At 35.9% G+C, this 12,726-nt stretch overlaps 1 protein-coding gene across 1 annotated transcript in view; it reads left to right on the top strand.

The window, feature by feature from the left end:
• The window catches only part of Rab10 (RAB10, member RAS oncogene family), an 87,614-nt gene that overhangs the window by 65,970 nt on the left and 8,918 nt on the right, over positions 1 to 12,726 (top strand). The window contains exon 3 of the mRNA XM_015479902.2: positions 6,846 to 6,984. Coding sequence (XP_015335388.2) covers positions 6,846 to 6,984 — 139 coding nt within the window. The remainder of the gene's footprint in view (positions 1 to 6,845; positions 6,985 to 12,726) is intronic.

Here is a 12,726-nt window from a genome sequence, read left to right as displayed (position 1 = left end):
CCCTCCCTCCCACCAGGGATTGAACCCAGAGGTGCCCAACCACATCCCCTGCCCTTTTTTCTTTTTAACTTTTTTTTAGTAGTAGATCCTCCTTGGGCTGGGGCTGTAGCTTAATGGTAGAGTGCTTGCCTCACATGTGTGAGGTACTGGGTTCAATCCTCAGCACCACATAAAAATAAATAAGTAAATAAAAATATTGTGTTCATCTACAACTAAAAAAAAAATATTTCAAACAAATCTTGAGATCCTCCTGCCTCAGCCTCCCAGTTCACTGGGATTACAGGTTAGAAAACTCTTTTTTTCCCCCACAATATCTTTATTTTATTTATTTTTTATGGGGTGCTGAGGATCGAACCCACGGCCTTGCACATGCTAGGCAAGTGCTCTACCACTGGGCTACAACCCCAGCCCCATTAGAGAACTCTTAATGCAATAAAACATGTGCAGAGGTAACTGACCTAGAATATTATTAGGACATCTTTAAAACAGAATTAAATTTTGAGTCTCATATAATGGCATTATTGCCTCTTTGTCTATTTTTATGGAAAATATCCTTCTGAATCTAAGGATAAACTTGAACTCATGTTCTGCTTGTATCTTTACATAATGCTTATCACATAGACACACTGAATATTTGAGTTGATGAGTAAAATTGATAAATGAAATGCATTAAGTCCATTTAAAATGTGAAAGATGGGCAGGAGCCCGTCATGTACAGGCAGTGAGAACAGCTTGTGCAGAAAGCTGAGGGTATAGCTCAGTTGTTGAGCAAAATGCAAGACCCTGGGTTCAGTTACCAGCACCAAGGGGGGGGAATAAAGGCAAAAATACAAGCTTATGTATTTAGGGAAAAAATGTAGCTCTTATGGTTGGGGTAAAGGATGCCCAAAATAAAGGGAGCTGAAGAAAGGTATAGATTCTATATGGATTTATAAACCCTGGAGTGAGGAGTTTGTAATTGATTCTACTTATAATGTGTTGCCGTGTTGTCATTAGAAGTTTTTTTTTTTTTTAAGAGATTGAGAGAGAATTTTTTTAATATTTATTTTTTAATTTTTGGTGGACACAACATCTTTATTTTATTTTTATGTGGTGCTGAGGACGAATCCAACGCTCCGTGCATGCCAGGCGAGCGTGCTACCGCTTGAGCCACATCCCCAGCTCAAGTTTTTTGTTTTTAAGCCTGTTATATTTTTAGTTTGTTGGCTTTGTAATGGATTTATTAAGACATACTTCACATGCACATAATTTACCCATTTACAATGTATAATTCAGTGGGTTTCGGTTTATTTGTAAGGTTACGCAACCATCATAACAATTTTATCACCCCAGAAAAGAAACCTTATACCTTTCACACTCAGTTCTCCCAATCTCTTTGTCAGGGTACCTATTGGTCTACTTTTTGTCTGTATAGATTTTCCTATTTAGGTCATCTTTTACACATGAAAACATAGTGTATGATTTTTTGTGACTGACTACTATCACTTAGCATAATGTTGTCAAGGTTAGTCCATATTGCCTTTGTTTTTTTTTTTATTTATTTTTTAGTTTTCGGCGGACACAACATCTTTGTTTGTATGTGGTGCTGAGGATTGAACCCGGGCCGCACGCATGCCAGGCGAGCGCGCTACCGCTTGAGCCACATCCCCAGCCCATAGTCCATATTGCCTTTGTATCAGTACTTAATTTTATTTTTTAATTTTTTTTGATGCTGTGGGTCACATATAGGGCCTTGTACATGCTCATTTATCAGTTGACATACATGGGTTGTTTCCTATATTTTGTTAGAAATTATGTTGCTGTGAGTATACATGTCTAAGTTTTTGTGTGAACATGGTTTTATTTCTCATTATACTTAGAACCAAAAATTTCTGAATTGTATGGTAGCTTCGTTTATGTTTTGAGTAAATGCCAGACTTCCATGATGACTGCATCATTCTACATTGTCACCAGTAATACATAAGGGTACTAAGTTCTGTCCATCCTTACTAATGTGTTACTGTTGTTTGTAGCCATCTTAGACTAACTGAAGTGGTATTTCATTGTAGTTTTGATTTGCTTTTAACTTAAGACTAATGATGTTGAACATCTTATATGTTTACTGGACATTCATATATCTTTTTTTGGAGAAATGTCTATTCTTTCTTTCCTTTTTTTTTCCTTTCTTATTGGGGATTGAACCCTGGGCCTTTCACATTCTAGGCAAGCACTCTACCTCTGATCCTTTTTATTATTAGGACAGGGTCCTTCTAAATTTCTGGCCTCCAATTTGTGGCCCCCCTCAGTTTCTTGATTACCTGGGATTACAGGCGTGCGCCACTGTGCCTGGCCTCCTTTGCCTTTTTGGGGGGGGATGTACCTGGGATCGAACCCAGAGGCACTTAACCACTGGGCTATAGCCCTTTTAATATTTTATTTAGAGACAGTATCTTGCTGAATTTCTTACGGCTTCTTTAAATTGCTGAGGCTGGCTTTGAACTTGCGATCCTCCTGCCTCAGACTCCCCACTCACTGGGATTATAGGCATGTGCCACCACACCTGGTTTCCTTTACTCATTTTTAACTTTTCTCATTTGTTCTTTTGTTGAACTGTAAAAATTTTCTGCGTATCTGCATATATGTCCCTTATCAAATATTGTAAACATTTTCTTCTATTTTATGAGTTGTCTTTATTTTCTTGGTAATAGTGTCCAATGAAGTACAGATTTTTAATTTGCTGAAGCTCAGTTTATCTGTTTTTTGTTTTTTGTTTTTTTTACTTTGACATATCTAAGAAACAGTTGTTAGATTCAAAATCATGAATAAATATTCTCCCTTTGTTTTCTTCTAAGAGTTTTAATAGCTTTAGCTTTTGCATTTAGATGTTAAATTATGTCGTGTTTTTTTGGGGGGTGTGGGTGGGTATTGAAGATTGAACCCAGGGATGCTTTACCCTTCTTTAATTTTGAGATAGGGTCTCACTAAGTTGCCAAGACAGGTCTCAAGCTTGTGATCTTCCTCCTAAATTGCTGGGATTATAAGCATGTGCCACCATGCCCAGCTTAGAATATGTTTTAAGTTGATTTTTCTATGTGGTAAGAGGTAGAGATCCAACTTCACTTTTTGCATCGGTATGTTAATTTGTTCCAGCATCATTGTTGAAAAAGGTATATTCTTTTCCCCATTTAAACTATTTGAAGTTTTTAAGCAGAAAAATTATATGATCAGACATGTTTAAAGAAAATTATTCATCTACTATGTGAGCCTTACATCTCAGAATCTTAGAATGCCAGCCAAAATTCTGAAAAGGAGCAGCCAGTAACAGAACAGAGAACAAAAATGTGTATCTCAAAAGTCATGAATATAAAGTGTTTTGAGAAGAAAAAAAAAAAGAAAAAGAAAAAAGAGGTCAACTATGTGGTATCATACCTAGTAACTCTTGGATTTGTCAAGCAGAAAGATATTGGAGACTTTTTGAAGAGCAGTCTTGGTGTAGGGTATTTAGTAAGAGGAGTTTGTTTAAAGTTGATTGAGGGGGCCTGGGGATACAGCTCTCAGTGCACAGAGCATGTGCTTAGCCAAGGGCAAAGCCCTGAGTTCAGTCCTCAGCACCAAAAAGAAGAATTGGTTGAGGAATGAGTATGGGGGAAGCAGCAGCTGCAAGTATTCTAGAAGGTTGCTGGAGAACTGAGGGATGACATTTGCCTAGCATGCAAAAGGCCCTGGGTTCAATAATCAACACTGTGAAGCTTTTATTGTAAATGATGACAAGCTTATCTTAAAATTTGTATGGAAAGAGTAGCATAGGCTAAAACAATTTTGACAAAGTAAAATGAGTGAGGAAAATCATTCATCTGGCTTTAAAACATTTTATTTAGCTACAGAAAACCAAAACATGGTAAGGGGGGAAGGCATGGACACAGTAGGCATTGTAACAGAATAAAGAACCCAAAATTAGACTAAACTAGGACTCTAGATTTTTGGCAAAGGTGCAGAAGTATGGTGTGAAACCACTTTGTATTGAAGTTAAATCAAAATATGTGCTCTATTTAATAAACCTTAAGACTTTTAGATACAAATGTAAGAAATCTTTTGGAAATAAGACTAAGAGAGGTCTGGGGTTGTGTCTCAGTGATAGAGCACTTGCCTAGCACATGTGAGGCACTAGGTTTGATTCTCAGCACCGCATATAAATAAATAAATAAAATAAAGGTCCATTGACAACTAGAAAATATTTTTAACAAAGATTAGATGAAGAAAGAGTTCTTAGGCATGACATTAAAAAAGTCACCAGTAAAAAGGCAAACAAGCAGCCGGATGTAATCCCAGCTACTCTGGGCTGAGGCAGGAGGATTGCAAGTTCAAGGCCAGCCTGGGCAATCTAACCATACTCTGTATTTAAAATTTTAAAAAGGATGGGAGTGTAGCTCAGTGGTGGAGTACTTGCCTAACACGTGCAAGGCCCTAGATTTGACTCCCATCACCACAGAAATAACAACAACAACAAAAAAACCCATCTTTCAGAAAATGGGCAAAAGATAAGAAACAGAGGATATATGAATGACAAGTAATTAGCACATGAAAAAATATTCAACGTCTTAGCCATAAAGAAATAACAAATAAAATAATGATGAGTTATCGTCGTTTGCATGTACCTGATGAAAACAACTAAGTAACAAAAGCAAAAACTAATGCCAACATCAAATGCTCCTGAGGATATAGAGAAACTATATCTCATACTTCGCTAGTGAAGGTAGTACATAGCAGCTACTCTGGAAAAATTTAATGATTATATACACTTAAGATGTGACTCAGGGCTGGAGATGTGGCTCAGTGGTAGAGCATTTGCCTAGCTTGTGTGAGGCACTGGGTTCGATTCTCAGCACCACATATAAATAAATAAAATAAAGGTCCATCAACAGCTAATAAAAATATTTTTTTAAAAAAGATGTGGCTCAAAAATAACATTCCTGGATATTTATCTCAGAGAAATGAAAACATGTCCAACCAGAAATCTGTACATGAATGTTCATAGAACTTTATCTGTAATTGCCAAGAACTGGAAACAACTCAAGTGTCTTTACATTGGGAAATAATTAAATGAATTGTGGCATATCTACACCACAGAATACTGCTCAGCAATTAAATGTGACAGACTCATATTACATGAACAACTTGGATAGGATCTCTAGGATATTATGCTGAAAAAATGATAAATGCCAATTTCAAAAGGTAGCGTATTGTGTCATTTCTATTTATATAACATTCTGAAGAATGATAAAATTTTAGACAAGAAAAACTGGTAATTGGCCCTAGTTCAGGGACTGTGGGAGTGGTGATGATTTGCAGTTCTCTGCTTGTTGGTGGTGATTATGAAAATCTCTTAAGTGATAAAATTGCAGAGAACTATGTATTCACACATATACAAGTAAGTTCATAGTGAAAAAAAAAAGTTGAATAATTCTGTAGATTGTACTAGTGTTAATTTCCTGGTTTTGCTATTCTGCTAGGATTTTATAAGATATTATCATTGGGGTGAATATACTATGTATACAACCAGAGGTACAAAAAATTGTGCTCTATATGTGTAATAAGAATTGTAATGCATTCTGCTGTCATATATTTAAAATATTATTTTTTATATATATATATGTGTGTGTGTGTGTGTGTGTGTGTGTGTGTGTGTATATATATATATATATATATATATATATATAACCATTGGGAAAAGCTGGGTAAGATGCTCAGGACTTTTCTCTACTGCTTTTATAACTTCCTCTAAGGCTATGATTATATTTTAAAATTACAGTTAAAAAAATGTTAGTTGGAAAGAACAGAGAAATTGTTAGTGGGAGAGATGTGGAGTTGTGGGTAGAGTTTATTTTTGCTTTTAAAAAAAAGACTTCTGGGCATTCTGATGCATACCTGTAATCCCAGCCACTCAGCAGGCTGAGGCAGGAGGATCACAAGTTTGAGGCCATCCTCAGCAATTTAAAAATTCCATGTCTCAAATAAAAAGGACTGGAGAGGTGGCTCAGTGATGAAGAGCGATTGGTGATAAGAATGATGATCCATAGAAGAGAAAGAATTTGGTAATGAAAATGAGAGGGCATCATAACTGGAGCAAAACATATATTAAACCTTTGACATGAAGGCATTATATAATAATGAAAATGCTATTTACCTATATCTTTCACTATTTATAAATGAAGTTATCTTTACAACTTTTTGTAAATGATCCTAAATGTCATATTGTTGTCCTTAAATGTTCCTAAAATTCCACATGCTTTTATGTTACATTATAAAATTAAATGGTTAAATAAGATGGAATTCCAAGAATTTTTATGGTGCTTGCTGGTATATATTAAATAACTTCCAGAGTTTTATTTATCTCTTTCTACTGTTTTCCCTTCTAGATTTTCATTCACTATGGTTAACTCATTAACTTCCTTCAACTAAAAGGTGTTTATATATATATATATATATGAGAAGAACCATATTGTTTGACAATTAAGACTTAAATGAGTGTTTGTTCTGTTTTGGCTTTGTGGTAGATCATGGATTTTCAGGTTTTTTTTTTTTTTTTTTTTTGCTTGCTTGCTTGTTTTTTTTTTTGTGTGTGTGTGTGTGTATGTTCATTTTGAGCAGGGGTTTCCCTGTGCCCAGGCTGCTCTCTCAGACTTCTGGACTCCAGCCATCTTCCTGCCTCCCGGACTCCAGAGTAGCTAGGACTACAAGCACATTCAGTTGTGCCTGACTACATAGAGTATTTTAATCTCTATTTTACCAAACTATTCTACTGTTTGTCCTTTATCTGTAATGTAGTAATATCAAATGCTTAATAAAATTATTGACGTTTATTTCAGGGATACAGCAGGCCAGGAGCGATTTCACACCATCACAACCTCCTACTACAGAGGAGCAATGGGTATCATGCTAGTATATGACATCACCAATGGTAAAAGTTTTGAAAACATCAGCAAATGGCTTAGAAACATAGATGAGGTAAGACCTAGAAATCGTATAAATGCTTCCATCTTAAACTTTTGGCCATTCTATCTAAAGCCCCATCCAAGGCAAAATTACTAGTTTATCCAGAAACTGTATGGCTATCTTATAAGATGGCCCTGAATAGAAACAGCCAGTGCTGTTCTACAATGCTTGTCTCTGAATGAAAATTTTTCCAGTGATTACCCCCCGCCACTTCTTAGAACTGGGGACATTAAACCCAGGGGCACTTTAGCACTTTTTTTTGTTTGTTTGTTTTTAAACCTTTTAATACTGTCTTGCTAAGTTGCCCATCTAGTGTCAAACTTGCATCCTCCAGCCTCATCTTTCTGAGCAGCTGGAATTACAAGCATGTGCCACCATACCTGGCTTCAATTTTTTTTTTTTTTTTTTTTTTTGTAATAGTGGGGATCAATCCCAGGCTTCATGTATGCCAGGCAAAGTTCTCTGCCACTGAACTAGATTCCCAGCCCTAGCAATTTTAAAAATTACTTTAAAGTTGTGGAAATGTTATATTGTTTCTAGGCATTTAAAAATACACAGAGTACTAATACTGTAAAAATCTTAACAGAAAATAATGCCATTTCATTGCATGTGAAGATACCTATTTTTTATAAAGTAAATTTATAAAAGCATATCTGTTCATTCTACAGCTTAGATGGCTTCTTTTTGGAATTATTGCTGCCTCCTAGCATTTGAATTTCACTATAACTAACTCTTAAAAGCACACTTGGACTGAATTCTCAATTACCATAACTACTTTGGCTATAGAGATGTTCACAAAGAGGTGCTTTGGGCTAAAGGCCTCAGCTTTAGACAACTCCTTAGGAAACTTAGTTTCATGTTTTAGCTCCAATTTTTATAACATATGCTTTAAAAATTTTTTTTGACAGAGTCTTATTACTATTTGCATATTAAAACAACTTTGAGGTTTATATTTGTAAACATACCTTGGTTTTTTTAATGTTTTCATGGTTAATTACTGAATTTAAATATCCTTTGAAGTTACTTGGCACCTCTGATTTATTTAATAGCGATGGACAGTGTTTTCCATTCAAACTAGGGGCAGTTTTACCTTTAAGAGAACACTTGATGATATGTGGAAATATTTTTGGCTGCCACAACTGGGGCACAAGAAGAATGTTACTTGAATCAAATAGGTAGAAGCCAGGGATGCTGCTAAACATCCTACAACGGACAGAACAAACCTCTTGAATTATCTGGCCCAGAATGTCAGTTGTACTGAAGTTGAGAGACCCCCTGATATCTAAACTCATCTCTTTGTATTATTATCTTAGGAAATAAGTTGGTTTTTAAGCTAGTTATAGTCTGGTTGTGTAATATATATGAATAGACATGTTTGTGCTCCTCATAAACATGTCTCTGTGGGTGTGTCTATGTGGTGCATCTACCAATTTGTCTTTGTGTGGTTTTGCCTGATATGATTGTATAGGTTTTGTGCATTTCAATGAAAAATATTTAAATGCTTATTGGCATAAGAAACGTATGAAAAAAGTCCTGTATAGTCGGAATGATATGGTTCCCAGTTTTGTTTTTTTTTTTTAAAGAGAGAGAGATATAGACAGAGAGAGAGAGGGAGAGAATTTTAATATTTATTTTTTAGTTTTCGGCATACACAACATCTTTGTTTGTATGTGGTGCTGAGGATGGAACCTGGGCTTGCACGCATGCCAGATGAGCGCGCTACTGCTTGAGCCACATCCCCAACCCCTGGTTCCCAGTTTGGCAGTGAAGCCTACATTAACCTCATGGTGCTTGATGCATTAGTATTGCTGTAATCTTAGCTGTAAAGGTTTGTTCAATGCTGTTTTGAACTTTTAAGTTCTTGTGTTTGTTATTTAGAGAAGAATATTCCAGCTGTTTTTTAGGTTTTTTCTTTTTTTAATTTTTTCTTTTTTTTTTTTAGGTGTAGATGGACACAGCACAATGCCTTTAATTTTATGTGGTGCTGAGGATCGAACCCAGGTCCCACCCATGCTAGACGGGCGCTCCAACATTGAGCCACAATCCCAGCCCCTTAGGTTTTTTCTTAGCCTCACTACAGATCTCTTTTTTTACTATGTAAAAGGAACAATAATTAGGGGAAAAAATGTGAGCCAAGAAAATACTTAGTTTCCTAGACTAGTAGGAATGTGTTATTATTTAATAAACTTAAAAATATATCTTTCTTGGATAATGTTAATAGTTTTTCATTTCTGAATTTGAAAACATAACCTTTTTTAAAAAGATGGGGAAGGGCATGCTGGCACACACCTATGATCCCAGTGACATAGGCGACTAAGGCAATAGGATGGCAAGTTCAAGGTCAGCCCCTTAGTGAAACCCTTTCTCAAGCTAAAAATAAGTAAATTAAAAAGCCTGGGGATGTGGCTCAGTGATAAAGTGCCCCTGGGTTCAACCCCCAGTACCAAAAAAAAGTAGTTAAGGAGCCAAGAACTAATAAGTAAGTTCTGTTACTAAAATATAAAACTTTAGTAACACTTTGGGTTTTTTTTTTAATATAATACTTTGAAAAGAATTTCTGATAATTACAACATCTAGCTAAGTCATAACATGTTATATAAAATTCAGTGCCTTGCTTATATAGGTTGCTAGTCATACTAAGAATAAACACCATTAATGCAACAGAAGCTTTTTAACTTCCTAGTGAAATTTTTAACAATAAGTATTGGGGGGACTGGGGTTGTGGCTCAGCGATAGAACACTTGTTTTGCACGCGCAGGACCCTGGGTTTGATCCTCAGCACCATGTAAAAAATAAATGAGTGAAATAAAGGTATTGTGAATAAAAAAAAACAAAACAATAAGTACAAATGAGTCAATACAAATGCAATTCCAAATTTCCTGTCTCTGTGTGTGGGGGGGAAGCATATGCACCAATTCTAAAGAGAAAGGAATGGTTTAGAAGTCTTCCAGATCATTGCTAATGGTTTTAATGACAACTGAATTGGACCTAATTTGAACTTTCCCCCCATGCCCTCTTTGGGTAAGAGGTTCCTAACCCCATCAGGAAGCAAGGCTAATAAATAAGTGGTTGAAAAGGAACTTGTACAGCAAGTCTGGGCACAGGCTAGTCCATTTTAATTTCCGCTAGAACCTGAAGGAAACTCACCCTGATCCCAGGATGTGATCACCACTGTCTTTTATGGAATGGTGTTGCTCTGGGACTGACATTGACAGTTTAGGGCTCTAAGGTCTAATTTTTTTCAGGTTTACTTTCAAATATGTTTTTAAGCTCCTAAACATTTACACTGTAGAATTTTACCATTTCCTCATTATCCTCAGAATAGTAACGTATATGGTTATGGGGATAATGTTATGCTATAAATTGGTGGTCAAGTTACCAAAGCTTTGTTATTTTTTTTAAACCAGGCTCAAAATACCTTAACTCTTCTGTTTACATTTAATGGAATTTTACCCTTTTTGATCTTTATTGATCATTTATTGGCTTCCTTCCATTGGCTTGCTTATGCCTTAACTTAAGAGTGTCCTTAGTAGAATAGCCTTTAAAGCTATACGTAATCAAACTGTCTTCTGTTTTAGTGGAAGTTCACATTAATGTCTTGGAAACTCGACTCTTTGAAGTGATCAGTTATTGATTATTTCAGGTGATGTGTTTATTTAGAATTCTTGAAACCCCTGAAGTACATCCACAGATTCCAAATGAAGAGTGCCTCTTAACAATTTTAGCACATTGCACTTGGTGTATTGTTGGTTGTTAGTGGACATTTGCCAAAGTTGCCTTTGTTTTAGCAGTAACATGAATTAGGAGATACTGAGTTAAGATAAGACCATAGAATCCCTAGATCGTTTCTTTATAATATTTTGTATTATTAATTTCTTTCTAACCTTAGATATGCTGTCTTACATTATGAAGTAACTGAACTGCAGTCATTTGGTGTTTTTTTGTTTTTAAACACTTTTTTTAGGCCTGGGAATGGAGCTCAGCGGTAGACCACATGCTTACATGTACAAGGCCCTACCTTCAATCCTCAGAACCATAAAAACAACCAATCACACAACCTACTTTTATTGTGGTTGATATATATAATCATTTTTTGATAACAAGTTCATTGGTATTAACAATAGATTTTACTGTTGTTCAGCTATCAACATCTTCTCTAGAATTTTTTCATCTTCCTAAACTAATATCTATTAAACAATAACTCCCCTTTTTCCCAGCCCCTGTCATTTTCTTCTCTGCCTCAACTATTACAGGTACCTCATATAAGTGGAGTCCTACAGCATTTATTCTTTTGTAACCAGTTAATTTCATTTACCATAAAGCCTTGAAGGTTCATCTGTATTGTGATATGTGTCAGAATTCAATATTCCATTGAATGTGTGTGTGTGTCACATTTTGTTTATTCGTTCATCTTTGGATGCTTGGATCATTTCTACTCTTTCACTTTTGTGAATAATGCTACTATGAACATTGGTGTACACATCTCTGCTTTGGTCCCTGCTTTAAATTCTTTTGGTTATATACCTAGAAGTGGAAATGCTGGATCATTTGGTGATTCTTCGTTTAACTTTTTGAGGAACTGCCAAACTGTTTCCCACAGTGGTAGTAGCATTTTATATTCCCCATCAAGAATGAATATAGATTTTAGGGGATGGGTTGTGGCTCAGAGGTAGAGCACTTGCCTAGCATGTGTGAGGCACTGGGTTTGATTTCTTAGCACCACATATAAATAAATGAATTTTTTTAAAAAGTACATCAACATCTAAGAATATATTTTTAAAAAAGAATATAGATTTTAATTTCTCCACATCCCTGTCACCACTTGTTTTCTTTTCTTTCTTTTTTTTTTTTTTTTTAATTATTAACACTTCATTTCTGTTGTTCTTTTTAAATACTGTACTAAATGGCATCTCATTGTGGTTTTGGTTTGCGTTTGCCTAATGATTATTGATATTAAGCCTCTTTTCATGTGCTTATTGTTCATTTTTTTTCTTTAATTTTGTTTTAGACATTGATGGACCTTTATTTTATTGATTTTATTTATATGTGGTACTGAGAATTGAACCCAGTGCCTCACACATGCTAGGCAAGTGCTTTACCACTGAGCCACAACCTCAGCCTTATCCCCCCTGCCCCCCTGTACTTGGGATTAAACCCAGAAGTGCTTTACCACTGAGCCACATCCAGAGCCTTTAAAAAAAAAAAATTATTTATTTTTTTTAGGTGTAGATGGACACAACACAATGCCTTTTTATTTTTATGTGGTGCTGAGGATTGAACCCAGGTCCCGCCCGTGCTAGGGGAGAGCTCTACAGCTGAGCCACAATCCCAGCCCCTCCAGAGCCCTTTTTATGTTTTATTTTGAGACAGGGTCTCACTAAGTTGAGCAGGGGCTTACTAAATTTCTGAGGCTGGCCTTTAACTTGCAATCCTCCTTTCCTAGGCCTCCCAAGTCTCTGGGATTACAGACATATACCACCGCTTCCAGCTGTTTATCTTTTTTTAAGAAATGTCTGTGCAGGTTTTTTGCTTATTTTGTTTTGTTTTATTTTATTTTATTTGCTACTGCGGAATGAACCTAGGGGCACTTAACTACTGAGCCACATTCTCAGCTGTTTTTTGTATTTTATTTAGTGACAGGATCTTGCCAAGTTGCTTAGTGCCTCACTAAGTTGCTAAGGCTGACTTTGAACTCGCAGTCCTCCTGCCTCAGACTACCAAACTGCTGGGATTGCAGGTGTTGCCACTGTGCCC

The sequence above is a fragment of the Marmota marmota genome, unplaced genomic scaffold, assembly GCF_001458135.2.
Source record: "Marmota marmota marmota unplaced genomic scaffold, marMar, whole genome shotgun sequence".
Lineage (NCBI taxonomy): Eukaryota > Metazoa > Chordata > Mammalia > Rodentia > Sciuridae > Marmota > Marmota marmota.
The sequence above is the reverse complement of the archived record's forward strand: the minus strand, read 5'-3'. Positions and strand labels throughout refer to the sequence as shown.